Source organism: Lycium barbarum, chromosome 1 (assembly GCF_019175385.1).
Source record: "Lycium barbarum isolate Lr01 chromosome 1, ASM1917538v2, whole genome shotgun sequence".
NCBI lineage: Eukaryota > Viridiplantae > Streptophyta > Magnoliopsida > Solanales > Solanaceae > Lycium > Lycium barbarum.
In genome coordinates this window covers 170,122,554-170,150,502 of record NC_083337.1, presented here as the reverse complement: position 1 = coordinate 170,150,502, position 27,949 = coordinate 170,122,554, and the positions used below count along the sequence as shown (strand labels likewise).

General features: G+C 36.9%; 3 protein-coding genes across 4 annotated transcripts; 2 read left to right on the top strand and 1 right to left on the bottom strand.

The window, feature by feature from the left end:
• The first annotated feature begins 1,580 nt into the window (after nucleotides 1-1,580).
• LOC132607816 (pre-mRNA-splicing factor SLU7-like) lies at nucleotides 1,581-7,491 on the top strand. The gene is made up of 10 exons (XM_060321897.1): nucleotides 1,581-1,723; nucleotides 2,465-2,628; nucleotides 2,719-2,831; nucleotides 3,240-3,659; nucleotides 3,846-3,981; nucleotides 4,058-4,357; nucleotides 5,292-5,508; nucleotides 6,598-6,701; nucleotides 6,944-7,012; nucleotides 7,097-7,491. The coding sequence occupies exons 1-10, from the start codon at nucleotides 1,708-1,710 to the stop codon at nucleotides 7,172-7,174; spliced, it is 1,617 nt and encodes a 538-aa protein (XP_060177880.1). The 5' UTR covers nucleotides 1,581-1,707; the 3' UTR covers nucleotides 7,175-7,491.
• Nucleotides 7,492-8,901: 1,410 nt separating this feature from the next.
• On the top strand, nucleotides 8,902-10,208 carry LOC132626723 (uncharacterized). The gene is made up of 2 exons (XM_060341696.1): nucleotides 8,902-9,297; nucleotides 9,745-10,208. The coding sequence occupies exons 1-2, from the start codon at nucleotides 9,149-9,151 to the stop codon at nucleotides 10,067-10,069; spliced, it is 474 nt and encodes a 157-aa protein (XP_060197679.1). The 5' UTR covers nucleotides 8,902-9,148; the 3' UTR covers nucleotides 10,070-10,208.
• Nucleotides 10,209-10,581: 373 nt separating this feature from the next.
• Nucleotides 10,582-27,086, bottom strand: LOC132607813 (structural maintenance of chromosomes protein 1). 2 transcript variants are annotated; one of them, XM_060321893.1, is made up of 19 exons: nucleotides 26,489-27,086; nucleotides 24,929-25,165; nucleotides 23,821-24,054; nucleotides 21,361-21,596; nucleotides 18,615-18,881; nucleotides 18,193-18,463; nucleotides 17,248-17,372; nucleotides 17,003-17,112; nucleotides 16,801-16,908; nucleotides 16,591-16,730; nucleotides 15,078-15,167; nucleotides 14,800-15,008; nucleotides 14,318-14,487; nucleotides 13,397-13,506; nucleotides 12,823-13,202; nucleotides 11,895-12,146; nucleotides 11,338-11,565; nucleotides 11,148-11,237; nucleotides 10,582-10,974 (listed from the first exon to the last, which is right to left on the bottom strand). In XM_060321893.1, the coding sequence occupies exons 1-18, from the start codon at nucleotides 26,915-26,917 to the stop codon at nucleotides 11,189-11,191; spliced, it is 3,645 nt and encodes a 1,214-aa protein (XP_060177876.1). In that variant the 5' UTR covers nucleotides 26,918-27,086; the 3' UTR covers nucleotides 10,582-10,974; nucleotides 11,148-11,188. The 2 variants fall into 2 exon arrangements, with proteins under 2 accessions (XP_060177876.1, XP_060177874.1); XM_060321891.1 differs by lacking the exon at nucleotides 10,582-10,974 and having other exon boundaries at nucleotides 10,976-11,237; nucleotides 26,489-27,085.
• Between the last annotated feature and the right edge of the window lie 863 nt (nucleotides 27,087-27,949).

The window sequence follows — 27,949 nt, the reverse complement described above, 5'->3', positions numbered from 1 at the left end:
GGAAAACCTTACTTCCTTAGCAAATTTACCGTGTGCGATTCAGAATTAGCCGAATGATGAGTTTCGAATATTAGATGGTTTAGGAAAGAAAAAAATGTCAGCATCCTTAATCACTTCTTCCTATGCATATGCAGCTTGATTAAGGATAGCAAACTGTCAAAGACTTCTGGATAACTTTTTAAAAGTCTTCAGAATCATCTCTTTTATGTTGTGCTAAATATAGAAGACCATATTAAAGAGATTCCCCTTATTTCTTTGATTAATTAGCAGGCCTGATTCAGTCCTACTATTGAAAAAATAAAAAATAAATCCACAAACTCTTAGTTCACTTTAAACTCCCCATTCTCTGTAAAGTCTCCGGCAAATGCCCATACTTTATAGGGACTAAATGACCAAGATTATTTTTAAAAATACAAATTGGAATATTTCATATGCATTAAACCAAAAAAAAAACACGAATGATTAAAACGCAAATTGCGTAGAACTTTTCACTGACATTTTTTTTGTGAGGCAGCTGTTTAGTAAATGTTCCTTTTTTCTTGTTGCAATTTATAACATTTTAGATCACGGTCTAAAGATTCATTTTGAACAAACTGAAAAATATTATGAGAAAACATTAGATCACAGTCTAAAATTTATAAATATTAGATGACAATCTTATATTTTGTTAGACCCAACTCCATAGGACTACATTTAATCTAACTTTCAAAAAATTTCCCTTATGGGACATCCGATAAATTTAAAATAGGACAAAATCTTAAATAGTGGCCTAAAAAGGAATATTCGTGTAAATCAGCCCAAATTGCATACAAAGTGGGTCTCACTTCTCTACGGAAAAGAATATAAAACTTGGGATGTACTTGGGCTCTGATAGCATATCGAGTTAATTTTTTTTTTCTGCGTGGTTTGGCCTTCATTTTGGGGTGGTCTCTAATTTTTGTCCTTCAAATTGGTGGTTTTAAGTTTTGTTCTTCACCTAATACCTTAAAATTGTGAGTTTAAATCCCAGCTCAGTAAAAAAAAAATGCAACGCAGAATTTGCAAATTCTACCCATGGAATGCAAAATTTTGCAAATCTGTCCATTCAGAATTTGGGTCTTAAGACAGAATTTTGCAAATTCTATCCATGTGTAAATTCTGCCTTTAAGGCCCAAATTCTAAAATTTGCATATGCCTGAAAGGCAATAGTTAAAGACCACCATTTTGAGCGACAAAAATTAAAGATCACCCCTAGCGAAGGGCAATCCTGCAAATTGCCCGAGTTAAATAGGTTTTTGGGTTGGCTATCTGATGTAAAATATGGTTTGTGAAGAAATTGGACGGTTTTTCCTACAAACGGACTGGTCTTTAATTTTTAGCCTTCAAAATCAAACTTATGCCTAGAGCCGCATATGTTCTTTAAGAACACACACATAATTTGTGGAATACTATGATGAGAAAATATAAACATATGTCCGACGAAAATATTATTTGTTATGAGGGACCGAAATTAAAGACTAGCACAAAACACGGAACAAAATGCAATCTTGAAAGCCCAAATATACAGGCCCAATGAATAAAATGGTCCTGGGCTTTAACTATTTAAGTCGGTTCTTTACGAAATAAATAAACCAAACCCGAGTGGTAAAGGGATAAAAACCGGAAACACAAAAATCATAAGATTGCTCGAATTGGGACGGTTATCTTTCTAGGGTTCGGTAATCAATCATGGCTACTGCTTCAGGTACACATATTTTCGTTTTCTTTCGATATAATTAATGTGCTAATTGGTCTTAAAAGTCTAATTATTTAGTATTGGATTATGTGGGCACAATATAGATTACTTGATTTGGGTGATGCGTAGTTATTGTTGTTCTAGCTGCATATTGTTATCATTAGGATTAGTTTGTATTTAGATGGAATAATAGATTTATCCTGGATTCTGTTGCCATTGATGTTAAAGTTCTGTTTAGATAGCTTTTTAAGATTTCTAGGTGTTTCGTTACTGGAATAACCATTTTTCAACGAGAAATACCATCTACGTCGAAAAGGATTTTTGAAAACAATTGATATATGTTTTTGACAATAAAGTCTTTCCACAACTTCAAAAAACTTTTAAGAAATACAAACCCTGCCGAACCCGTAAGGTGGGCGAGTTGGTTGAGCAGGGAATCTCCCAAATGGGGGGTCTCAAGTTCGATACCCCTTCATGCTTTCTCGGTCGAGCTCGTCATACGGGGTTTGCCTCTCCTGTGTGGTTTGCTTGCTATTACACTGGAGAAGGGTTCTGCTTCCCTTATCATCAAAAAGAAACAATCCCCGCCTAAAGTTTGATGCTTCATCAAGTTATGCTGCCTGAAGTTTTTTTTTTTTTTTTTTCTTGCATAAAGAGGTGGCTGCTTCAAGTCATAAAAAAAGGGGTGGCTGCTTCAATGATAAAATCTTAAAATTTATCTGATGCAATTATGATTTTGTAAAAATGCAGTGGCGTTTAAGTCTAGGGAGGACCACAGGAAACAGTTGGAATTAGAAGAGGCGAGAAAGGCTGGTCTTGCACCAGCGGAGTTGGATGAGGATGGAAAAGAAATCAATCCTCACATTCCTCAGTATATGTCTTCAGCTCCCTGGTATCTTAATGCGGAGAGACCGGTATGTGTTTCTCCTTGTTTATAGTTTCGGTGTTGCATTTTTGATTTGCTAGATGCACGTTTGACATTCACTTGTTGTGCTATTCTATAGAGTTTGAAACATCAAAGGAAATGGAAATCGGATCCGAATTACACGAAATCATGGTATGACAGAGGTGCAAAAATATATCAGGCTGACAAGTATAGAAAGGGTGCATGTGAAAAGTAAGTAAAGTATTCACTTTCTAAATGGACGTTCAGATGTACCTGTTGATTCACATTGTTTTCGTAGACGTATAAATCATGTCTCTTACCTTTAATATGGTCAAAAAGGATTTCAATCAAACGGGAATCCTTTTATCTGGAAATTCGAATCTTGTAGTCATTGTTTGGTGCTAGGTGCCTGGCAAAACTTCAATTTTTGGTGTATTCATTTTACTTTGGGAAGTTTATCGAAAATTTAATATACTCAGCTGATTCCAACTATAAAGTTGGAAAAAAGCAAATAACTTTTTTGGATTCAAGAAATAACCAATCTTCTACATACTTTGGTGATTTTTCGTCAACTTTGAAATAGTATTGCTCTATGTGCTGTCTTTTACATGGTGTCTGAATATAATGTGATTTGGACAGCTGCGGAGCAATGACCCACGATGCTAAGTCATGCATGGATAGGCCACGCAAATTAGGAGCAAAATGGACTGGAAAACATATTGCTCCTGATGAGAAGATAGAACAGTTTGAGCTGGATTATGATGGTAAAAGGGACCGTTGGAATGGTTATGATGCTGCTTCTTATGCTCATATAATTGAACGGTATGAAGCAAGGGATGAAGCAAGAAAGAAATACCTGAAAGAGCAACAACTAAAAAAGTTGGAGGAGAAAAATAACAAAGAAGATGAAGAGAAAGGCGACAGCGAAGATGAAGATGAAGATTTTGAAGATGCTTTGAAGGTAGATGAAGCCAAGGTTGATGAAAGCAAGCAGATGGATTTTGCAAAAGTGGAGAAGCGTGTACGAACCACTGGTGGTGGAAGTACGGGAACCGTTAGGTTTGTTTTTCTTTATATCTTTTCATCTTTGAACCCTTCCTCTTTACTTTTGGGCTCCCATGGTTTTTTTGGCAGCCATGAGGGGTCAAGTGAATGGCTTTAACTCGTACTATGTAGAATGCACATAGTACACATCTAGGTCTGAGTACTACTTTATCAAGCTACTGATGCATCTGCATTGTCCAGGAATCTACGTATCCGGGAAGATACAGCAAAATATCTTCTTAATCTTGATGTCAATTCTGCACATTATGATCCCAAGACTCGGTCCATGCGTGAAGACCCTCTTCCAGATATGGATCCAAATGAAAAATTCTATGCTGTAAGTGTACACTTGGTTCACCAAGTAGTATTGGATTTCATCGTTTATATTTTTTGACTTAGTCATCCTTTTATAGGGTGATAACCAAAATAGAGTTAGTGGTCAAGCATTGGAGTTCAAACAGCTGAATATTCATGCTTGGGAAGCTTTTGACAAGGGTCATGATGTGCATATGCAAGCTGCTCCTTCCCAAGCAGAACTGCTTTACAAAAATTACAAGGTTAACAAGGAGAAACTGAAGTCACAAACAAAGGAGGATATCATGGAGAAGTATGGTAATGCTGCTAGTGAAGAAATACTCCCGAGAGAACTCCTGTTGGGTCAGAGTGAGAGAGAAGTTGAATATGATTGTGCTGGTAGGATTGTGAAGGGACAGGTAATTCTTTCATGAAAAGCTGCATTTTAATGCATGAATCACTTTGCAAGTTTCGGGACACGGGGGTGAATAACATACCGTAATGGTATATATTAAATTATGAGATTAAATTATGAGATTGAAGCTTAGTAGTTGTTGCAAGTGCAAAAAGTTATTTGTTTTCATTTGGATTCATTCTGCTTCATTAAATTAGTTTACCTTGGCAAGCGAAATAGGATTCAAGAAACTGTTAAATTTTCAATATCCTCTTGCTTCGGAGCTTCTTGGAACCACATCAGCATTCAATCTCTGCCTGGTTTAGGTTCCCTTCACCTTTCAGTTCCAGCAACATAATAACTTTTATCACTATTTCGTACTTCAAATATTGAGAATAGAATAATTAAAGTGATCATCCTCACCTTCCATCATATCAAGTAATCCAGTCTTAAAACATACGGCCTTGTTTACCTCAATCAAAGGCATTACAACATCTTTTTTTTTTTTTTTTTTTTGAAGAATGCAGCTATTTCCGTTCTTGTCCTAACCAAGTTCATCCAAACTGAAACAACATGCTATAGTAAGATCCTCCCAAAAAATTATCTGCCTTTCATACAGCTAATATCAGATTTTAGACTGTAGAGAGCTAACCTCATTTACATAAACATCATTAGGACAGCGGCAACAGAGATTCTTAGATACTGTCTCCAAATTACTCTCTTTTGAGGAAAGTCCACACCACTGAAGTTGTCAGACTAGTCTGTGGGATGCAAAAAAACATTTGCTCCATCTTCCGGGGGGGGGGGGGGGGGGGGGGGGACAGGGAAGAACTAGAAATATCATTTAATAGGAATGTATGATTGGATAATGTCTTTAAAAATGTTTCCTAGATTCATTTGTGAGTAGCTTGCCTGAACTTGTGAGTAGCTTAACTGAACTTGTGCGTTGCTTTCTGTAGGAGATGTCTATCCCTAGGAGCAAATATGAAGAAGATGTTTACATCAATAACCACACCACAGTTTGGGGTTCATGGTGGAAGGATCACCAGTGGGGTTATAAATGCTGCAAACAAACAATCAGAAACAGCTATTGTACAGGTGCTGCTGGAATTGAAGCAGCTGAAGCATCTGCTGATCTTATGAAGGCCAATATTGCTCGCAAAGAGTCCGCTGAAGGTTAGTATTGACCTTCAGATTGTTATTCCCTCTCGTCAAAAATTAGTATGTACGCTTTAATCATACTGATAATCCATTTTCCTGATAACCAAACTTTCATAATTCTTTGTAGTTTGCTTTTAGTTTTTAGGTATATCATCCGTGGCAGAGCTAGAGATCAAGGTACGGGTTCGGCCGAACCCAGTAACCTTGGTCCAAACACTGTATTCGTATTAAGAAACTCATTTAATATGTACAAATTATAACTTCAGAACACAGAAACTTAAAGCGCTAGAATCCTGAACCCCTTCAAATCCTGGCGACGCCTCTGATATCACCCGAACTTAAGGGAGACCATCATAATACTTCTTAAGTTACCTGTTACTTTCCTCCGGAAAAAAAAAACACATGGTGAACTCTACATCATCCTCGATGTAATATTAAATGATATCATCAACTCTCTTCTTAGAGCACATTTTTGTTGTCATACTGGTAGGCAGTAAAATACAGCAGAATGAAAAAGGCTCTGGTTCTGTGCAGTTTGCTGGGGCGTGCATTGTCTCACTTCCGTAATTTTTGAATATCGTTGGTTTGCCTATGTTTTGCTTTAGATGGCAAAGGTTTGAGACTTTTAGTTGGAGTTGAAGGTCTGATGTATTAGTGATATCTGTGTATTTTCTGATTGATACACTATTGATAAATTCTGGGATTTCTTTTGGTGAAGATTATGAGAATTTTATCATTAAACAATAGAAAATGAAGTACTAAATTGTTGAAGGAATTTGTCCTTTGATTAAAGCAATTAGTTCAACCTTCTCTTGTAACAATATTATTATTATTGTTGTTATTATTTTCTACCAGTGCTACTACAAATGTAGTCAGCCAACTGTTTAATCTCCTTGGATTTCATGTTCAAAATACTGAACCTAGAATGTATAGTTTATCTAAGATTCAAATGTGCAAGCCATATTATCCCACTGTGGCATGAAGACATATTTGGAAGTGGGTTTTTTTCCTTGCCTGTTACTTTGTAGGGATACTTTTATACAGTGTAGCCATCTATCTTAAATTTTATATTTATTTTCTTTTCATCTATATTTGATCATCAAGATACGCATGAGCCGGTTGAGGCCAAGAGGCTCGCTACTTGGGGAACTGAAGTTCCTGACGATTTGGTTCTGGACCAGCAAAAGTTGGCTGAAGCTCTTAAGAAGGTATCCCCTTTAACCTGTTCTTGGTGCCTTCATAGCCGCTCTTCTTGCATCGTCATGGTGATGAATTAATTCAGTTTCCTCTTTTACTTTTGAAACAAAATGTAGTTTCTCTTCTTTTCTTTTTTTTTTTTTGAAGAGGGGGGGGGGGGGGGGGGGGGTTGTGTTTAAGTGATGATAGCCTGACTGATGGCTCTAGCTCACATCTGACATGATCTGAAATTTGTATTTCTTGTCCCGAGCAGGAGGATGTAAAGAAAAGACAAGAGAGGGATGAAAGGAAAAGGAAATATAATGTGAACTACAATGACGAGGTACATCTAAATCTTCGCTTTTTTATCTTTCCACTCTCGTCTGTATCTTTTCTTTTGGGATCTCTTACCACATTTTCCTTGTAGGTTACACCGGAAGAAATGGAGGCCTATAGAATGAAGAAGGTCCTCCATGACGATCCAATGAAGGACTTCTTGCACTGAGTTATGAATGTGGCAGAATTTTTCCAAGTTGCTGAAGAGCAAAGTCCCTTTCTGCGCCTGTTTAGGTAGCACTTGCCATCACATGCATGTAGGTGAATTGTACCAGGAGAATGAAAGGTTAATTCTGAATTCTGTCCGTTGTTTCTGTGATTTGGTTGCGATGTTTGTAAAATATTCCCGAACACAACCCACAGGGAAAATAAAACCCATTTTGGGAGAAACTCCTTGGATGATTAATACTTCGTTGTGCTTGTAATGTATATACTGCTTCAACCTCATTTCTCTGTTATTGCAATATAATTGTCGTATGAATGTCTCATGTGCTCTGAGTTGTCGGTCGTATGCGCAACAGTTGTGGTTCTGAAAGTTCATATTTGAGCTTCTTGTCTTTATCCCTTTTATAGCACCAAATTGAAATATGGAGCTTACTCGTGTTGGAAGTTTCCACATGTACTGTTGTCTGTCGGTAGGCCTGGCTGGTTTCTGGTCTTCATTATGTTATTTACTTGCTTTTGATCATCTAAGCAATTATATTTACAATCAGTTTTTAATGGAATGAGCGGAATGGAATATAGTAAGGTTCTTTTGTTGACATCCGATAAGAAAAAAGATAGTGAGATTCAGACACTCGATATCAACGAGTTTGGGAATGAGATACAATTACTATTGTTGTTGTACTATGTCCGTTCTGTTTCATTTTAGTCCTTTCCTCAATTATTGACACCTTTTCGTACTTAAACTCTTTAATAATCCCGTCATTTTCACTTTTCGGGCCCTTACTTATTTGCACGAAGGTTTTAATCGTAATCATTTAAATTTCGGTCATTAAATATATCTATGTTTTGGGACTTTGGTATGAATCTTAATTATTTATTTAAATTTTAAATGTTTTAATACTTTTACAACCATTTATCGAAGTTGAACAGATTTGAATGGTTAAGACCTATAATAATTTTTTATTATTATTATTATTACGTTATGCGTGCAAGGAAAGCACTAAACTTCAATCACCACTAGCCACCATGGACGATTATCACACCAACTATCATTACAATAACCACCATTGCTAACCAATTACCATCACCAGCTACCACCATATGTCGCAAATCATTAATATTAGTCGCCACTGCCATTATTTCTATCATCATTATCCATTATAAATTACTATTAAATGTCACTACCTATTACCATCATCGATCTTCACTGGTTACTATTACTGATACTCTGATAGTCACAATCAAATCGGACGGTGTAGCATTATTGAAAATTGATATAAACAAATAAAATTCAAACTGACACAGGTTAGAACAAAATGAGAGAGCTCAGGGCAGAGCACTATATTACTCCGTCTTTTCACCGTGTGATTTCACGTAGATTTTTTTTTTTAACATATTTAAAAATTACGTAAAAAATATTATAAGTTACTATAATAAATAATTTAAAATATTTAAAAAACTTATAAAAAATTACGATCAAAGAATAACTCTTTTAACTCTAGAAAGCGAAAAGTGTAATTTTTTTTTTGAATGGAGAGAGTATTAGATTACACATAATCTACAACGGTCCCGAAAAAGAAAAAGTATAAAGGATTCTAACTTGAAACAAGGCGATGACTATTCGTACAAGGTAAGCTATCCGCCAGGTGGGATTGTCATTTGGTAGACACAAACACATTCATTCACATGAGCCATAATACAAGATTGCAAATAAAGTAAAGTAAAAAGAAAAGGGGCTAGATTTGCAAACTGACAAATAGTGAAAGCGATAGTTTGAATAAAGAAGCAACTTCAAAATTGCACCACTTTCGAGGACGACCAATCCCATCCAAAAATGAAGAAAGTTTTTTAGGATCTAGACATTACAAGTAGTGCCAAAAACTTCATTATAGAGTGTTCACATAAACTTCAAGACTGCTCGCAAAAGCTACTACTATGGAAGCTTAATTAGTTGAGGTAATTTTTTGCTCAAAAGAAAATGGCTAGTTTTCTTATGCTAAAGAATCGTTTGGCTATTTTAGTGGTGTTATTTAGTTGCTACTACTACTTGGGAGATTTTACTGTATCAGCACGACAGTTTAGACCTGGATTTGTGTACACAAGAAACACTGGAAGATGCACTCCCCAGTAAGACCCTTCTCCTCACTTTCTACTACTCTTTCTCTGCCTCTCTCTTTTTTTTTTTTTTTTTGTTCAGAATTGTTTTTTGGTATTTTTATCCTACATTATATAATATCGGATTGAAATGAGCTTACATTATATGGTATTTTTATCTTAGGCGTATTGCTGTTATTTTGTAATACAAATTTAGTACTATATATATAGTTACTCCGTATATACTAAAATTTGCCAGTAACTTTTACAAATCCACTAAATATCTATGAATATTTGACTGTAAACTCATGGCTATAAGAAGTCATAACGTCAAAATATGCCTCGAGCCAGTGAAAGAAAACTTAGAAACCTTTCATAAAGCTTCTGAAACTACTAGTAGTAGTTAGTAGTATTGCTTTTCTAAAATAACCGATCAAAAAGACTTAAAAAGGCTGTTAATTTTGTACTGCTGGTAAATAGGTATTGGAGCAGCAGGAGAGAGTCATGGCCAAAGATGGTACCACTAACATCAACAGTATCCAAAATATTCGGATCGAGGGCCTACGAGCGATACAGGTACGATCTAACACTGCTAGAAGCTGCTGCAAGAAACGACGATATGGACAACATATTTGCAAGATTAGTGAAGCAATCAACGGCTGCATTGTTGAATTCATATGCCAGAAAGAATTATCCATACAGTGCTTGGGAAGTAAAGACAATGCTCATTCAAGCTTTGGTTTCTGATAAGTCTGCTGCTATTTTGGCTCAACAGTTATCTGAAGTTAATGAAGCCTGCAATTAATTACTTAGCTTCTTGTTGATTGTTGTTACAAGTGACTGTTAATGTGGTTAATCTTTTGTTAGCTTTTTGTTTGGTATGAAGCTATAAGCTTTGGATTTAATCCTGTAGCAAAAAGAAATGGAGTCAAGTTCAAGGCATATATTCTATGTTTATTGGGCACATTTTGATAAGTATTTAGTAGGAAACAACCTCACTTTTTAGGTGTCAAAATGATGATCGGTGCTAACTTTAAAGTCGTCTATGGTATTTGCCCAAAGAAAAGAAAAGTCCTATACCTTAATCTGACCATCTTCCTATTCTTAGAGGTGATTTGCTTATGCGTGGACGCTATTATGACATCGCCATGGTTTTTGATAATTGGGGCTTATTCGCATAAACGAATCAATTTAGATAGTCCTTTGTTTTGCTCTGGCGGCGACTACATCAGCGCATTTTTTGCTTCAAGAGAAACTAAAATCACTGGCTATAGAAGTGTATGAATTAGCTTTTGAATTAGTTCAAATGTTTTTGCATAATAGAAACGAGCGAATATTTTATATTCATTATTGGGATGTTGATATTGATAATAATGACCGCGCATAGTGCGAATAGATTCCCTAGTTCTATAATACCCATGAGACTTTGGGGCTCTTCGGTTCAATCATAATTTCGGAATTTATACATAAATTAGGATCGATAAAAAGATACTTCACAATCACCGCCTAAAACTCATTGTCGAATTCTAATCAGTGGAATTGAAAGTATTTGTGGCAGAACGGGCGAATCCAGTCTTTCACAAAAAAGCAGGAGTGACCCACGTGTAATACTCCACGCTTTCGTGTAACATGCTATAATCTCAATGTATCCTTGTAGATAGTGAAGATTTCGAAGCAAAGAAGCAGTCACAACATGCAGTACTCCAAAATCTGATCAAATCATAAGCAAACGACATTCAGATACTAGCCACTATTAGCGTGTGGCAACAGTATTGTGAAGCTTCAAACTACTGGGAACATGTGAACTGTTAAAGATCACTTATACACCAATCTACCTACGTTTAAACTGTTATATTAACAACAATCAAAGATCAGCTACATACAATCTAAATATCGCTGAAGTTGCGGCAGAACAAGTGTCCTTTCATGATTCCTTGTACTTGGTCAAATCAAATGTCAATGTCCTCGAGCAACTGTAAGGGGAAAAAAAAAAGCATGTTGACGTTAAAATCCAGCTATACTCATTATTTTATGTAAGAAGAGGAGAAGGGAAGGGGTTGCAGAAAATCTTACCCTTTGTCAGCATCCCTGTAAACACCAACCAATGCTTCAGCTTTGTCATAAAAGCTGTCTTTGAGAGAGATAACAATGCTTTGGAAGCCACATCCTTCCTCAGGATCCTGAGTAAGCCTAGCACCTCCACACGACTTTGATCGGATGAATCCAGCAACTTTGGCAACATTCAGATTATCCAATGCAGCATCAACTTCATCCAGAATGAAGAATGGAGAAGGTCTAAAACTGAAAATTACACAGGAAGTGAGAAACAATGTTTTGAAGAAGGTTCAAATGGAAGGAAATAAGATAAAAAGTATAATCAACTATTCAAGTTCAATAAATATGAACACTACAACACCATATATAATGTGCTCAAACTTGCAGATATTTGCATGTCAAAGTGGAAGTAGTTGGGAAAACATACTCCACTCAGAGGAATTGCCAACCATGACTAGAGAAGAAAAAGTAGATGAAAATTGTGCCAAATGAACACTGTAATTTCTGAGATTTAAGTTGTTCGTTTCCCTGCTTCCTGCAGGCACTATGAATCATGAAAAGCCACATAGATTTACCTGTGGATAGAAAAAAGCAATGCAAGTGCTGCAACTGTCTTCTCTCCTCCTGAAAGCTGTTCCATATCCCGAAAACGTTTTGTTGGGGGCATAGCGGTATACTTAATACCGTGTAAAAATGGCTCATCTTCATTATCCAAGTTAAGATATGCTGTCCCACCGAGAGGATGTGTATTGCTCTTTGTGAGTTGCTTGTATATCTTGTCAATTTTGTCAGATATATGATTGAAAGCTTTCATAAACAATTCATACCTGCAAGCAGACTTCAACACTGTAAAAAGAAGGATGACAGATATGGTAGTCGACATTTGCTACTCTTTTTTTCACTGGATGAGAATAAAAAGGGACTATCCCATACATCTAATCAAAGCAATGCATATCCGGAAGACCACACCAGAGAAGGGAAAAGGGGAAGAAAGGACCTAGCAGGAGCATACTGTATCATGTGCATATCAAAATAATCAAGAATATGACCACCAAGAGTGCAACAAAAAACATGCTTCAACAATCCATGTGTTTCTCTCTTCCTTTTTTGGGTGCCTCATGCGTCTCTTCCCATAGTTCCTTGCAAAGGATGATTTAAGGATAAGTTCATACCATAGTAGAGCTAGGAATTAAAGATTGGTTTTAATAGAAGATCAATGTCATGGTTCTTGGAAACTTATCTAAAGCAATTATCCCTTTCCAGAAAATTACATATCCCTCTTTTGTAAAGCATTAATTGAAGCACGACTGCACAACCGTAAATAAGCAGACACAGATCAAACAGGTCCATAGGCTAACGCTCTCCCTTCTGATAGCATGCTACTGTAACCTCATCCCACCAAGTAGAGTAACCACTTCACTTGATTTATACTGACGTCCAGGGAATATCATGGTGAAATTATATTGAGATAAATGTGAATTGCAGCATTGAGATTAATAATACCTGGCCCCTTTGACTTTATTGTATTCATCAGTAACTTTTTTCTCCTCATTTTTGGCCACTTCAAATTCTTTAGTAACATCTTCCTCCTTTTTCAATAGATCCTTGTATTGATCAAGGGCCTTCAGATTTGGAGCTGTTCTTTCTATCTCTGAAATCAAGCCAGCAATTTTCTGTGTAAAATCCACCTCACGCTTCTCCCTTTCAGCTGGTTTCATATTCTGCTGATACGCTCTACTCAATGTACTGAAATCAAAAACAGGGCCAGGTGTAGACTCTCCAGTATCCATTGGATCAGAGATGGTGGGCAGTTCTATTTGCTCCAGTTCGCATCTCTCCAATATCTCTTGCTTTCTTAAATTTAGCTGCTCAATATGTGCCTCCTGTAAAACAAAGAATGAAGCACTCATACATTCATGTTTTTTTAAAGAAGAAACCACTCATATACTCCTGTTTTTTTTCCTAATAGGTCTTCTCAACATTTACGAACTCAATTAGCAAAACGGAGTGGCTGCTCAGAAGCCAAGACTAGTTTAAGAAAGAACTTCTCCAGGAAATTATCACTGAGCAGACAAACCTTTGATTTGATTTGACGGTTATGTTTGGTAATGCTAGTTGTTTCAGCAGAAATCTTTTTCTGCCACTCCTGCAGCTGCTTTTCGCATTCTTCTAACTTGGACTTCCATGCTGTAAAAAGGAGGTGATAAAATTCCATAATGGACTACATATTGGGAGAAAAGGACATACTGGTTATTGCATAGTGGGAACATAAGAAACGGAATGACTAAGTTAACAACAAATACTGGGCCTTCAGCTGCCTGACATTACTAGAAAAGTACATGCAAAGGAGGAGATGAACAACAAGTGAATGTATAGCTAGTTAATTACCATCATCAGGAATTGCTACTCCCTCTTACCAATTTATGCAATACATGTAGCATTTTGTGAAGTACCAGGAGATGTTTTTTTAAAAGGTAAACATCAGTTATGAAAAAAAAAAAAACACTAAGAAAGTGCTATTACATACAAAAATTGCAAAAGAAGAGTTTAGCCTGTCTATTTATACAGATTTTCTATGAACTGTAGGGTCTCAGCATCTTCAACTAATTCCAATTTACATCAAAAAAGAAAACATGATACCAAAACAATAGCTTTGATACACATATATACACACACACACACACACACCTTCTCATGTTTCAAAATGTAAAATAAGAAACAAGAATAATTTGAAGTATCATGCTATGATATTTTTCCATGTTTCAGACTAGTTAGAAATTGGCAGTTGTTGCTGTAATCTGATTTATCATAAAAGAGGCATACTATGGTAGAATTTCACCCTATCAAAAAAATGCATTTTATCTGATGTGGCTTTTACAGAGTTTGGGAAGGCATCTTTTGTTAATACTAAGTAAAAGTATATAGAAATTATATAGTCAACAAGGCTGAAAAGCTAGTGAAAGGGCTATTGCAGAAAAATTTGGAACCGAAAGCATACCTAATACTTCTTCCATGTAATCATCTATCTCCTCTGTAGCTTTCTCCATAGATGATTTCAGCTCCACCTCCTTGGTCTCAACCTCCTTTAACTTCTCTTTTAAGTTACTAAGGACTGATTCTAGTTTTACAATTCGTGAATCCATGTCCCGCTTCTGCTCGTATTCCAGCCTGAGACATGTTTGAATTCATAAAGTGGCAAGTGCCGCAACTATGCCGAAACTTGACAATGCAATTTTAAAAACCTTAACGAGCTTTTAATAATACTATTAGTCTGAAACTACTGATGCGGACAGTAAAGTACTCGAAAAAACAAGTTTAGATTTTTTTAAAAAGTTCCAGAGACTAGTTTGGTTTTAAGGGCAGAGAAATATGAGAAAAGGTATCTGAGTGTCAGGTGATTAAGACGGTGGCAATTTATCTTTGACTTTACTCTAATGATTATAAGGAGCAAGGACAACATTAATCAGAGAGCAAACATACTGTGACTTAATCTTCGATTGTTGATTATGTAAGTTAAGCCTTTCTTCAGCCATTTCCTGAACAGCTTTGAGCTGATTCTCCTCATACTCCCGAATATTCTTCACCCCAACAGATGCACTAAATTTTTTGTAGATTCTGTCAACAATATCATTGATCCTTTTCTCTCGTGATAAGATCTCTTGCGCCCTTGCATCAATTTTTTTGTTCAACTGCAGAAACTCTTAGTGAGAGCCTTGTTATAAAATGAAAACCAAGGAAACTATAAGAAGTATAAACACCTGCTCAAGTTCAGGCTGTATATGTCCAATTTCATTTTCAATACTCCCCTTTTCACGTTCCAAATTTTGAAGTTTGTCTGCAATGCTTTTCTGCAAGAAACAACTCAAACTAACAGCACTACAAGATGCAGAACATAGAGAATCTCAAAGGCCAATAAGCAACAGTATGTTGGCACGGATACACAATTAATATGCTGTGAAAGAAGTGAAAGGCAAGGCAAAAGACACTAGCATTCAGCCATGATCCTTGCCATATCTCAAGATGCAAAAGTGTTACTTTGTTACAGAAACTTTGACAAACATTCCTTCTGTGCCCTGTTCAACTGTCCTACTTTGATTAGATAAGGATATTAACATAAAAATTTGAACCGTGTTGTAGTATAAATGTGAGTACATCACCTTTTTATCTAATTATTGAAGAAGAACTGAAGAGTACAGACAGTTTCCTTCGTAGGAAATTGTGCATCAACAAATAAGTTAAGAGAATGAAATTTTACCACAATTTGCAGCAATAAATCAGTTAAGAGTACAAAAGCATAACTTTTACACCCTTACAATATAAGTGCCACAAACTTGATGAACAACTAGATTGACACTGAATGAGCCAATAACGTAAGGAGGTCATGCTCGGGTGGCCCTACGAATGAAATCGTAAGGTTTGTGATCATAGGAATTGATTAAGAAAATGTTCTCTTACTTCTTTTCATAAAGAAAATGTTCTCTTACTTCTTTTCATATAATAGTTACTTTCCATGAAGATACAAAACTAGCTTTATTGCTGGTGGTCCTCACTAATAGCTTACTTTCTTCATTCTTGAAAGAAGTGAGAGTTCTATAAATAATATTATTTCAATAATGTATCAAGTACTTATTTTATCAGCAAAATGTGTCAAGTATTTGAGACATCTCAAAATAGAATGTCCTATAAATTGGAACAAAGGCAATAAAGCTGAAGTTGGAGCCCAAGAAAACACACAGAAACCTCAGCAAACTAAAAAGTTTAGAGATGACAATAAACATATTGCATGATGAAGAAAAAATGTAAGTTTTATTAATACTGTCACCTTAACCTATAAGGCATGAGGACTAAACCACTGGCCTAAACAATTGGAAAGTATTTATGTGCCTGGACATACGACAAAATATAACATCACCAAGAAGGGAGAATTATGGTAGCAAAATCAAACTTTCATAGTTGTTTTCTCCTGGTCTAACCACTGTCTTCCACTTCGTTTACTCTCTCTCCCCAGAACTCCCTACCCACAAACCCTTGCAGCCTCTGCTTGCCCCACCTATAAATCCCTGGTATCACTGGTTTCCAGAGGTTGATGGCAAGGTTCCGTGAAAGAAGGAAGAATGATGAGAATAGTTTTCCCCCGTCACTATATCAAACTTTATAAGAAGCTAAAACAGCATCTTAAACCAAAAATTGATGTCAACGTATCTCAGAGGACTATTATGAAGGGATGCAGAACAATGGCTGTTCACAAAACTTTAAGAATAGATAGTAAACCTTTTCAATCTCAGCATAGTGAATCTTTTTCTCAAGTCCGCTGATTCTGCCAGATGCTTCAGACTCCTTAAGCTGCATCTCCCTTATTGATCCAAGCTCCTCCAATTCTGACTCAAGACCTTCTTTTTTCTTCTTAAGCCCTACAAACCGGGGAAAAAGGAATCAGGACTATGCCACCAACCAGAAACAAGGATAATGAACCCAACTGACCTTCAATTTTTTTATCATCCCATTTGTGAGAGCGTGCTTCCATACCACCGCTAGTACCACCAGTCATTGTACCAGATTTTGTTAACAAAATTCCATCAACAGTCACAACTGCAAGCAATGCATGTGTTTTTAAACCAAGATTAACTTGTATAGTAAGAAGGAAGTACTTTCTTTTGTACATCAGTGAAAAGCACCATTTTACCTTTAAGTCTCTCTCCATTCCAGCTAAGATACTTAGCTTCTTTTAAGTCATCACAAACAATGGTATTCTGAACAGCAAATAAAATAGCCTTCTCCAACGCTTGATCAAATCTGTGTTACTGTTAAGCATAAAACCCCATAGCTTCTGCTAAGATTCTTCCATCATCATCATAGAGAAGAGCATGGTTGAGGAATATGGATAATTAGTATATTAGGTGCAATAATTAACATAACAGCACAGGATACTGTATGACATCAAAAATCAGCTTTGCAGTTCCGCCCAACGTGCGAAGTCTCTCAACTATTGGCTTTATACGGACCGATTGAAGAGGTATAAATGTCTGAGGAGGAAGTCTTTGCTCTTTCAAATACTACACATGACAAAGCACGTAGAGGTACAATTATCACAATGGAAAATATAGGGGCAATAAACACATAACAAAGCTGTACAAAAGAGCATCTCAATTTATGGACAATGAATCAAGCGCTTTGCTTGCCTTCCTGGATCCACTGTCCCAGGGTCGGAAAAATGCTCCGTAGTCTAGTTGTAAACAAAAGCATTTCAAGGGAATATCATATCCTAAAAGTTATCATATATAACAACACTTCAATTGCCCATTGTTCATTCATATACTACACTGATTAAAGTACATAAGAGGTACAGTTCACATATAGAAGCATAATTTGCCCCAAGGAAATTGACATCTGTGATACTAATGGGATGAAATTCAGATAGTATAAAGGGCAGCCCGGTGCACTAAGCTCCCGCTATGCGCGGGGTCCGGGAAGGGCCGGACCACAAGGGTCTATTGTACGCAGTCTTACCTTGCATTTCTGCAAGAGGCTGTTTCCACGGCTCGAAATTCAGATAGTATAGATAACATAATTATTTGAAAGCAGGACGACTAAGACTAGCATTTAATATTAGGAGTAGCAGAAGGATATACAGCTTAAAAATCCACCTCATTGTATTTTGAAAAAAAAAGACGCTGCAGTTGGGTTTCGAACCCACATCATCATACGTAAAGGAAGCATTTGACGAGCCACTCAACCAGCGCACCAATCACTAATATGGAAGTTAATAGTTATAATCAGGTAATCACTAATTAACTATGGCAGAGGAACCAGATAAGCACTGCTTAACTACTTGACATTATAAGTATTGCTAATATGATACTGTTGCTTTCAAACCTTGATGCATTCTTTTCCTGTTTGTTCGTCCTCAACTACTACTGCATCCATATATCTGCCCATTGCAACTGTTACAGCCAGGTTATACTTCTTCTGTGTTGGCCTGCAGAGATCTGTCATCCGACCATGAACACCAGGAAACAGACGCTTCAGAGTTTCAACTGCTTGAGACAATTTGGCATCTCTCTCATTTTCATGTCTCTCAGCCTTCAATTCACGTAGTTGGTCTTCTACTTCATCGAGTCGTTTCCGCAAATTGTCGTGTTTTTCTCTGTCGAAAGAACGGATACTTCAAGTTATTTACATAAACCACAAGTAAATAGAAATGCACTTTACTTGCACTTCCATATGGCCAGAGCCTGTAAAACAAGGAAATAAGTCATGGTATCCAGAAGCATGTATCAAAGCTCAATCTGACCAACCTGGAACGTCTAAGTTTATTTTTCATCTCACGCTGTTCTTCTTTCACCCGTTTCAGTTCTTCGTCATGCTTGGTAACTGCATCAAGAATTTTCTTCAACCTAGTTTGCATCTGTTTCTCCTGAGACTCAAGCTCATGCTTCCGATTTTCAAGCTGCTGAAGATTTTCTTCCAGATTCTTCTGAGCATCAATATCAGCACGCTGCTGCCTATCTAAGACCTCCTTCTCATCCCTTAGTTTCGCAGTTTTCATGCCAGCCTCCTCTTTACTGTAAAACCAAACCACAAGACTTCATCAAATGAAACCTAGCACAAAGGTAGATCTAGAACATTTACTTCAAAGAAGAATATAAATATCTGAGAGAGAAGATGACAATGTAAAAGCAGTTGTTGAGCCCATGACAGTCCATATAACAAAATTACGATGGGTAATAAAAAATATGAACTTCTGCAGCACAAGATAGCAGCTTGTCCAAACTCCCCAATAGGGGCAAGGGACATGCAGAAATAGAGCATACATATAAAGGCAAAAAAGTGGTTGTCCATATACAACCTGGTTTTCTCTCATGTTGTTCACATGTCCCTTGGCTCTGGGAGAAATTTTTTCATGATAACTCATACCCTAGTGATAAATGAAGTGGGAGGAGAACCATGACATCTCATGTTCAAATCTGTCGAGCCAAGGCAAAAAACATTAGGTGCTTTTGCGCCATCTGTCTAAGCCTTGGAGGATGAGTTACCCGGTACCTGTGCTAGTAGAAGGTAGCAGGTACCCAGTGGAATACTCAAGGTCTGCACAAGCTAGCCCGGACACCACCATCACAAAATAAAATATCTAAATTCAGTGTGGTAGAATAAGGTTTAGAAGAACATGGTAGAGAGCATCATAGGTGCTCACTTCAAATCAGAACCAAAGCAGGTCCATTCCATGATACCATAACATGGTATGTTTGCAATTTCCAGCTAGACTAAGCTGGAGGATTGGAGACATACCTTGGAGTCTAAAGGATTTAAGCTGAGTAGGACCAAGACAGAGTACTTAGAGTGTAAGTTCAGTGAGACACCCCAGGAGGTTGGCGTGGAAGTTAGGCTTGGTGCTCAGGCCATCCAAAAGAAAAGTAGTTTCAAGTACCTTGGGTCTATCATGCAAGGCAGCGGGGAGATTGACGATGATGTCACACATCGTATTGGGGTAGGGTGGATGAAATGGAGGCTAGCTTCAGGAGTGCTATGTGACAAGAAGGTGCCACCACAACTGAAGGGCAAGTTCTACAGAGTGGTGGTTAGACCGGCTATGTTGTATGGGGCGGAGTGTTGGCCAGTTAAGATCTCTCACGTTCAAAAGATGAAAGTTGCCGAGATGAGAATGTTGAGATGGATGTGTGGGCACACTAGGAGCGACAGGATTAGAAATGAGGCTATTCGGGATAAGGTGGGAGTGGCCTCGGTGGAAGACAAGATGCGGGAAATGCGACTGAGATGGTTTGGGCATGTGAAGAGGAGAGACATAGATGCCCCAGTGCGGAGGTGTGAGAGGTTAGCCATGGATGGTTTCAGAAGAGGTAGGGGTAGGCCAAAGAAATATTGGGGAGAGGTGATTAGACAGGACATGACGCAGTTACAGCTTACCGAGGACATGACCTTAGATAGGAAGGTGTGGAGGACCCACATTAGGGTAGAAGGCTAGTATATAAGTCTCGTTATCTTTCCTTATTAGTAGGCGCATTAGCGCATTATAATTTCTTGCGCTTTGATTTATGTTATTATTTGCTACTTTCTGTCCTTTGATTACTCTATTTTATCTGTGCCGCTTTCGTGATTTGCATTTCCATATCGCTTTGAATTCCTTGATTATCCTGTTTTACTGTGTCGCTTGCATTATTTCATTGCAATATCGTTTTAAATCTTTTAACCTTATCTGACCCCCTTTTTATGCTTCTATTGAGCCGAGGGTCTCTCGGAAACAGCCATCCTACCTTGGTAGGAGTAAGGTCTGCGTACATTATACCCTCCCCAGACCCCAAGATGTGGGATTTCACTGGGCTGTTGTTGTTGTTGTTGTAAAGAAGTGAACAAATAGGATACTACATCCAAGTCATGGGCTGAGTAACACACAATGTTGTGTTACACAAAACATGCCCAGGATGTAATTTTGAGGTCAGATGTTATCATTTTCAAAAAAAGAATATTATTTTGAGGTCAGGGGCACAAACACATAATCAAAGGAAAGCTAGCAAAAGTTTAAATGTTTTTTTAATGATGGTGGGTGTCTGGGTCAGCTTGCATGTACTTGGACTATTCCACAGGTACGTGCTACATCCCCACGCCACACACACACAAGTATCAAGTAACCCTGCCCTTCAAGGTTTGCCTCTGCTGGGATTTGAACATGAGACCTCATGGTGATTGGTTCTCGTCCAACTTAATTGACCACTAGGATACACCCTTGGATTTCCAAAAGTTTAAATGTCTGGACTTCAGAGAAATAAATTACTATATGGTCTTTCCACTTTGAACCCCCAGTCCCCACCAACCCTGACTCTAAACACTGCACAGTACATACAAGGCCTAACAGTCTACGACCAAATTAACCACTGCAAAAAAATAATTATTCCTGCTTATATCCTAGACTAGATTATTATCCAAAGATATTTATTTACAAATAAAGCAGCAGTACATGTTAAAGAGATTACACAAATACTCAGATTCATTCATGTAAAAGAGTTTCTTAACAATAAAAGAACTCACATTTGGTGATATGTCTCCAATTGACTGTCAGCTAATTGAAGTTTTCCCCCTGCATCTCGACTTCTTTGACTTAAGTCATCCAGCTGCTTAGTAATGTCCCTCAAGTCATTCTGAAGCTTCTTCACCTCATCTGCATGTCTTCTTCTTTCTTCTCTCTTCTTATCAAGCTCTTTACTTGTACTTTTGATTTTTGACGTAATCCGAGATATCTCTTCCTTCAACTTTACAAGATCATGCTATGAAAAGATAAAAGCATCATTCAGTGAGCACATTATAAACTGTATAGTAAATAAAAAATAAGTGAGTGATGAGAGAGCAATAAGGAAACAAGAGTATATCTATTTAATGACAACCGAGATTTTGTTGTTCTATGACCAAAAAAAAAAAAAGTGAACTTCTTGTGGGACAAGCTGAGTAAGTTGATTAATGTGGCGACTGGCGCATCAGCAAGCTTAATAATAGAAATCAAAAAGTTCAAATACATTCACACGCCTTTGATAGAACATTATACCTATCACAATAAACAAGTAATTTTGGAAAATAGTCAATAACAATTGCCCAAGAAGTAAAACTCATTAAACTTCTAAACATTCATCCAGATAAATCTCTTCAAGCCATCCATCTTGCTGAATCTTCGGGAAGCAACAGTAAGGAATACCATATATACCATAGTCATCAATATTCTGCAAGTATCAAAGCTCTCACAGTGAAACCACAAAAATTTTGGTGCTGTCCTCATTACACATCCCAAGATGCGAATGCTAAATTACGTCAAGGGGGTAGAATCTTATTATTTACCAAAAAGAAACTGTATACAGGGAATATAGTTATTCTATGAAGTTCCTCTTTTTTTTTCTTTTTTTTTTTGATAAAAGTAAAGATTATGTTATTAAAGCTACTAGTATCAAGGAGGTATTGCCAAGTTACAAAATGAGAACTAGAGACTCTATTACATCTTCTAAATTCTATGAAAATAAATAAGCCCAACCTAATATAGAGGCCTAGCCTATGTTACTCGGACTCTTCACTTTCGGTGCCGCACCCGTGTCGACACGACATGGGTGTAGGTGTGGGATCCGTACCCGATCAGGTCAACCAATTTTGGATGCTTTGACCAAAATCGACGAAGAAATTCTGAACGGATTCAATGATTTCTTTAATCAAAACTAAAGCTAAGGTGAAATTGAAGAAAATGGAATACCTTGTATTATAAAAAAATTTGTCAGTCTGTTTCCTTTTATCTCCTTGGGGGATTCTCCTCTTGATCAATATTTTTTTCTCAAGTTTTCCACATAATATTCCATAATTTAGGTTTTATAACTCTATTTTTAGATATTTGAATTTTTTTAGCCGAATCCCTGCACCCGTATCCATAACTGGATCCGTATCCCCGAATCTTAAAATTTAGATCATGAAGGATCCGGCATCTAGATCCGCACCAGTATCGGAACCCGCACCCGAGTCCGAGTAACTTAGGGCCTCCCGGATGTCCTTGGTAATTTTACCAACATCAGCAGCAGTCCCTAAGACAGGTAAGACTATAAAGAGATTATTCAAAGATAATAGCAACAATAATCATCACATCTTGAAAACCAGCTATCTGACTGCCTATTACTCTGTTGGATTGGGTATTACGCAATTCCTTAATTATAACATAGCCCTTCTCTGTGAATGCCTCTAAAATAAAATCAGAAACAGGGAGATTGACACAAACTCATCATATGAATATTGAGCTCAGTCTGGGAGAGAAATCTATGGTGTGAGCAAATGGTGTATGGGCTTCCTCTTTGGAGAAACATTTAACAGCATACTTTCCAATCCAACAAGGAGCACTTGTGTCATTGAAAAAGCATTACAACAGCTTAGAACATATCTGTAATAGGTACCAGCTTTAAGGTGGCAGATAACAACAGGATTAAATTTTGGATAGACTAGTTGTAAAGTGAAGGCCCCTCCCCCTCACAAAAAGAGAAAAAAATTGTCATGGCAACCTATCCTGCAATAGCTCATCTTAAAACAGGTTATTCAGGTTTGTCCTGTCACCTTTTCAGTTATCTAAGCCTTCATAACAATTGCTGAAGGCTTTATCTTTGAAAGCAAAAGCACTAAATGTGGTTCAGAAGAAATAATGTTACCCCGAGCATCCAAACAACATTTAAAACTATAAGTCAAAGCTTCACTTGAAGGGGAGCCTTGGCGTAACCGGTAAAGTTGCTGCCATGTGACCAGGAGGTAACGGGTTTAAGCCATGAAAACAGCCTCTTGCAGAAATGCAGGGTAAGGCTGCGTACAATAGACCCTTGTGGTCCGGCCCTTCCCCGGACCCCACACATAGCGGGAGCTTAGTGCACCGGGCGGCCCCTTTAAGTCAAAGCTTCACTTGACAGGCAGGCAGAAACTAGCATTGAAATCACTCATAAAACATATGTGAAAGACTAATGAATTTGAGAATAAAGTTACATTCTTGTCAAGTTTGCTTTTTCTATCTGCAATCTTCCTCTCACGCAATGCAATCTCTTTCATGTATCCGTTTAGTTCTTTCTTCTTTTTTTTAGATTCAGCTTCGTATTCCCCAAGTTTCTCCACAATTTCTTTGACTATTGCTTCTTCGGCATCAAGTTCCTCATTGGTCTTTGCAATATCCTTTTCTATGGTAAATAATTGCCAAAGAGAATACTCTTGCTTCAAAGATTTCTGCAATAAAGGCAGATGACGAATGATGAGGACACACCAGATGGAACAGCAATTAAGGAATAATAGAAACAAGTTACACCGAGAGGACAACTGTTTGTACAAAATATTTCTCCTTCAGTTAATAGCAACTAACAAAACATAAAATAACCATCATCCACTATATGCCAGGCAAACAAACAAAAATCAGAGGGTGTTGCCATAATTTCAAAAAAAAAAATATTGGTGGTCACCATAAAACTCAGAGTAGGTAATCTTTATCAATAATAGGGAATAAAATGACACTTCTGCGAAGGCTGCCGCTAAAAAACAATTAATTCATTCTCCTGAAATTGTTACTACCCAAAAAGGCCAAAAGCGGAGCAGAAAGTATCCCGATAACTTCAAAACTATATATCAAATGCTCCAAGGGCCTACTACTGATAATAACTAAGATACACACACAGGAATGTGTTTTAGATAAGAGGAAACTAAAGATGTATCAAATTTCTTGTTATAAATTTTAGGCAAGCTAGTGTGGGATAAAAATGTTGTGACTGAGGCAGTGCATATGAAATGATAACTTCATAAATCCAAAAGTAACTTAATGGAAAAAATAAAATATAAATGTATTTATATAAAGAGTTAGTTAAGAACAAAAAATAAGAAAAAAGCAGAATACTCAAGCAGATGACTGGAAAATAAAAATTCAAGGATATGGACAAAAACACAATTCAACGCATGAACGTATACATGAATAATGCTTTAAAAAAAAAAAAAACTGGTGAGTCTTACATTTAGTTCATAAACAAGACGCTGCACATCAATGATCAATGGAGACAAGTTCAACCAAAAAAAAAAGACGCTGCACTCAAAAACAGATGTACTAAACTCATACCAGTTGATCTTGTAAGCGAAGATGCTTCTCAGCTTCTTCTTTCTGTTCCTTTTTCTGCTTTCGCTCCATAGTTACAGTTTTCTTTTTCTGGTAAGCAAGTGCCTTCTTTTCTTCAGCTCTTGCTTTTTCTTCTTCCAATTCATCATAGCGTCTCTTGAACTCTTCAGATCCAGATATTTGCTCAAGGAGTGCAGAGAGTTCTTTTGGATTTTTAGACGCAATGGACTCAACGTCACCCTGCATCAAATTCCATCGAAAAATTCATAAAAGAGACATTCATTAACACATGCAGAAGAAAGTAACTGCTATTTCAGTTTACCAACTCCAGAATAAAAACATAGGTAGCTAAATCACTCATAAATGGCATGCTCTGAGCTCTCCGTCTTTTGCTTATTTTCCTTTGGCAGAACGTCAAAGGAATACAATTAGCAACACACACTCATGTGATGACAACTGTTGCAGTGACCTCCAGAGCAACCGAGATTAGCAACAACAACTTGCCCTTTTTTTTCTGCTAATACAAGCCATTATTACTACTGTCTATAGCGACACACATAATTATAATTAGATAGGAATGTGTCTTGAACTGAAACTACAATGGAAGATATTCTCTGAAACTACAACGTAGATATTTCACATTTTTTTCTCAATCCATAAAGATAGTTCATGATTCTTCTATACCATTTCTGTGCACCATAATTCATCTAATCATCTCAGTTTATCCTACCTGACAATACCCTATGTCAACTCATGTTATGAGGTGCAGAGGAGATCTAGCTATTTAAAGCAGATTAATTCTGCGGCAAACCAAAATACACTTTCAATGTAATAGGATTTATATTGTATGATGTCCGTGTATACACTATTAGTGTGTGACTGTGTAGTTAAATTAGTCGTAGCAAGTTACCCATCTTCTTCATGTTCCACTTTTGCATTTACTATACAGGGTTACCGTTATCTGTAGTTGGCTATTAAATGACACCTATACAATACTGTCAATGACCCCAACTTGCTTATTATCGAGGCGTTGTAGTTGTTGTTGTATACTTTCTTTATTTCTTTTCGAGAGACAGTAGTTGTCGACTTGTCATTATATACTATAAGGGGTCGATTGGTAGGATGTATTAGCTTTGGTATTATTAATCCCATGCTTGGTACACTTTTTCAACCTATGTATAACTAGGACAAGTATTAGTTATACACCCTATTTGGTATTATGCTATGTATAACTAACTAATACATAGCAAAACATGGTATTAGCAACACCAAGACTATTAATACAAGCATAAACATGGTTCAAGACAAAATTGCCCTTGAAGTCCCTCAAATCTAAAGAATACGGGGGTATTTTTGCAAACAAATAATTCTATAGAAATTATGCAGTGCATGTTATTTTTAATACACCACGCCAACCAGTCGATAAGATATAACCTCAGCATAACTAATCCCTGCATTACTAATACACTTTATTCGGTACTATTCTTATATACACCCTACCAAACAACCCCTAATGCCAATGCAATAAAATTAAACCTTAAAACAATTAAGCAACCACTATACCTGAAATACGAGAAAATTTCGCGCTTTAACAAGAATATCAAGGGACTTCAATTTAGCATTATATTCATCCCAATTAACTCCTTTCCCATCAATTCGATACTCACTAGCACCAGCACTAGTAATAGCCCTTGTAAACTGAATTTCAGTACCATTAACAAGTTGATAAACTAGCCTAACAAAAGCTCTTCTACCTCTCTGTTCCTTTTCACGGTCATCAAATGCATAAATTAAGTCTTTCAATTGTGCACCACGTAGTTGACCTGTACGAACACCAAGTACGAAGCTTATTGCATCCATTAGGTTTGATTTTCCTGCTCCATTTGGTCCTATAATTGCTGTAAAGTCGTAAAATGGACCAATTGTTTGAAATCCTTTGTATGATTTGAAATTCTCGAGTTCTAAACGGTGGATTTTGCCTGGTGACGGCATTTGTGTGTAAGTTGTGATTTGGTGAAATTGAAACTTGAATTTAGGGTTTGGAGTGAGAGTGTTGTTTTTTTTGGCGGGTAGAATTTTGGGGAAAATATCGGGTCATGGAGGGTAGGAGTCGGAGCATGAGAATCCAAAATTTTCCTTCTTTTTTGGCCCCGAAAAAATCGAATATCTTCTATATAAATGGTAATAGTGTTACATACTTAATTGATTGTAAATCCGTCACACGTGATTAATAAAAAACTACTCCTATAAGAAATTATTTAACTTACAAGTGGTCCAAAACAATTTTCTTTGTCTTCTTACCAGTTACCCATTATATAGTGAAAAACAAATTTAAAGCCTTATTAAGGAATTAAACGTAATTTAATTGGGAAGTCAATGCTAAACAAAATTATTTTATGAGTTAAAACTTAACGTTTATTTTTTCCGTGATTGCAAACTCTTATTATTATAAATTTGGAATGTTTTTATTAAAAGTTTGTTAGTCGTTATGGTTTAGGAAGTGATACCAGTGTGTACATGAACAGAGGCGCAACGCAAAAGAAAGGCGAAGTTCTTCTATCCCGTTGAGGATGGCTCGACACCCCCCCCCCCCCGAGAATCCAACCTTTGAAAGTAAGGCCCGAAAGAAATCAATGAAACCGATTAACAAACAAAGAAGATAAAAAAACGTGTTAGGCAGAACATAATAATTTAAATTCAAATTATGTATATATATTAAAAAACTTGTAAAATATGTACAAACATTAAATTTCAAATTATTGTTAGTATATTCAGTGACGTCCGAAACTAATAAAGTTCATAGTCTGAATTCAAAGTACTATGTTTCTAGTTTCTACTGTTACTTAAGTGTGGTTTTATATTTTTTTAAGCAAACAGGTGGTACCTTTATTCATTTGGGATACGGAAAAGGGCCTAAAATACCCTCGAACTATTGAAAATGGAGCAAAAATACCCTCCATCCACCTTTCAGCCCCCAAATACCCTTATCATCCACCTATTGGGTTTAAAATACCCATATCACCA

What these genes read in the sequence shown, in the direction of transcription:
- LOC132607813 (XM_060321893.1), bottom strand. Translation starts at nt 26,917, where the DNA reads ATGCCGTCACCAGGCAAAATCCACCGTTTAGAACTCGAGAATTTCAAA. An exon ending in TTGGAGACATATCACCAAAT is followed by an intron (nt 18,882 to 21,360) that starts GTGAGTTCTTTT and finishes TTGGTTTTACAG; the next exon opens with TAAAGAGGAGGCTGGCATGA. An exon ending in TACAGGGATGCTGACAAAGG is followed by an intron (nt 11,238 to 11,337) that starts GTAAGATTTTCT and finishes TTCCCCTTACAG; the next exon opens with TTGCTCGAGGACATTGACAT.
- LOC132626723 (XM_060341696.1), top strand. Translation starts at nt 9,149, where the DNA reads ATGGCTAGTTTTCTTATGCTAAAGAATCGTTTGGCTATTTTAGTGGTG. An exon ending in ACTGGAAGATGCACTCCCCA is followed by an intron (nt 9,298 to 9,744) that starts GTAAGACCCTTC and finishes GCTGGTAAATAG; the next exon opens with GTATTGGAGCAGCAGGAGAG.
- LOC132607816 (XM_060321897.1), top strand. An exon ending in AGAAAGGGTGCATGTGAAAA is followed by an intron (nt 2,832 to 3,239) that starts GTAAGTAAAGTA and finishes TGATTTGGACAG; the next exon opens with CTGCGGAGCAATGACCCACG. An exon ending in GTAGGATTGTGAAGGGACAG is followed by an intron (nt 4,358 to 5,291) that starts GTAATTCTTTCA and finishes TGCTTTCTGTAG; the next exon opens with GAGATGTCTATCCCTAGGAG.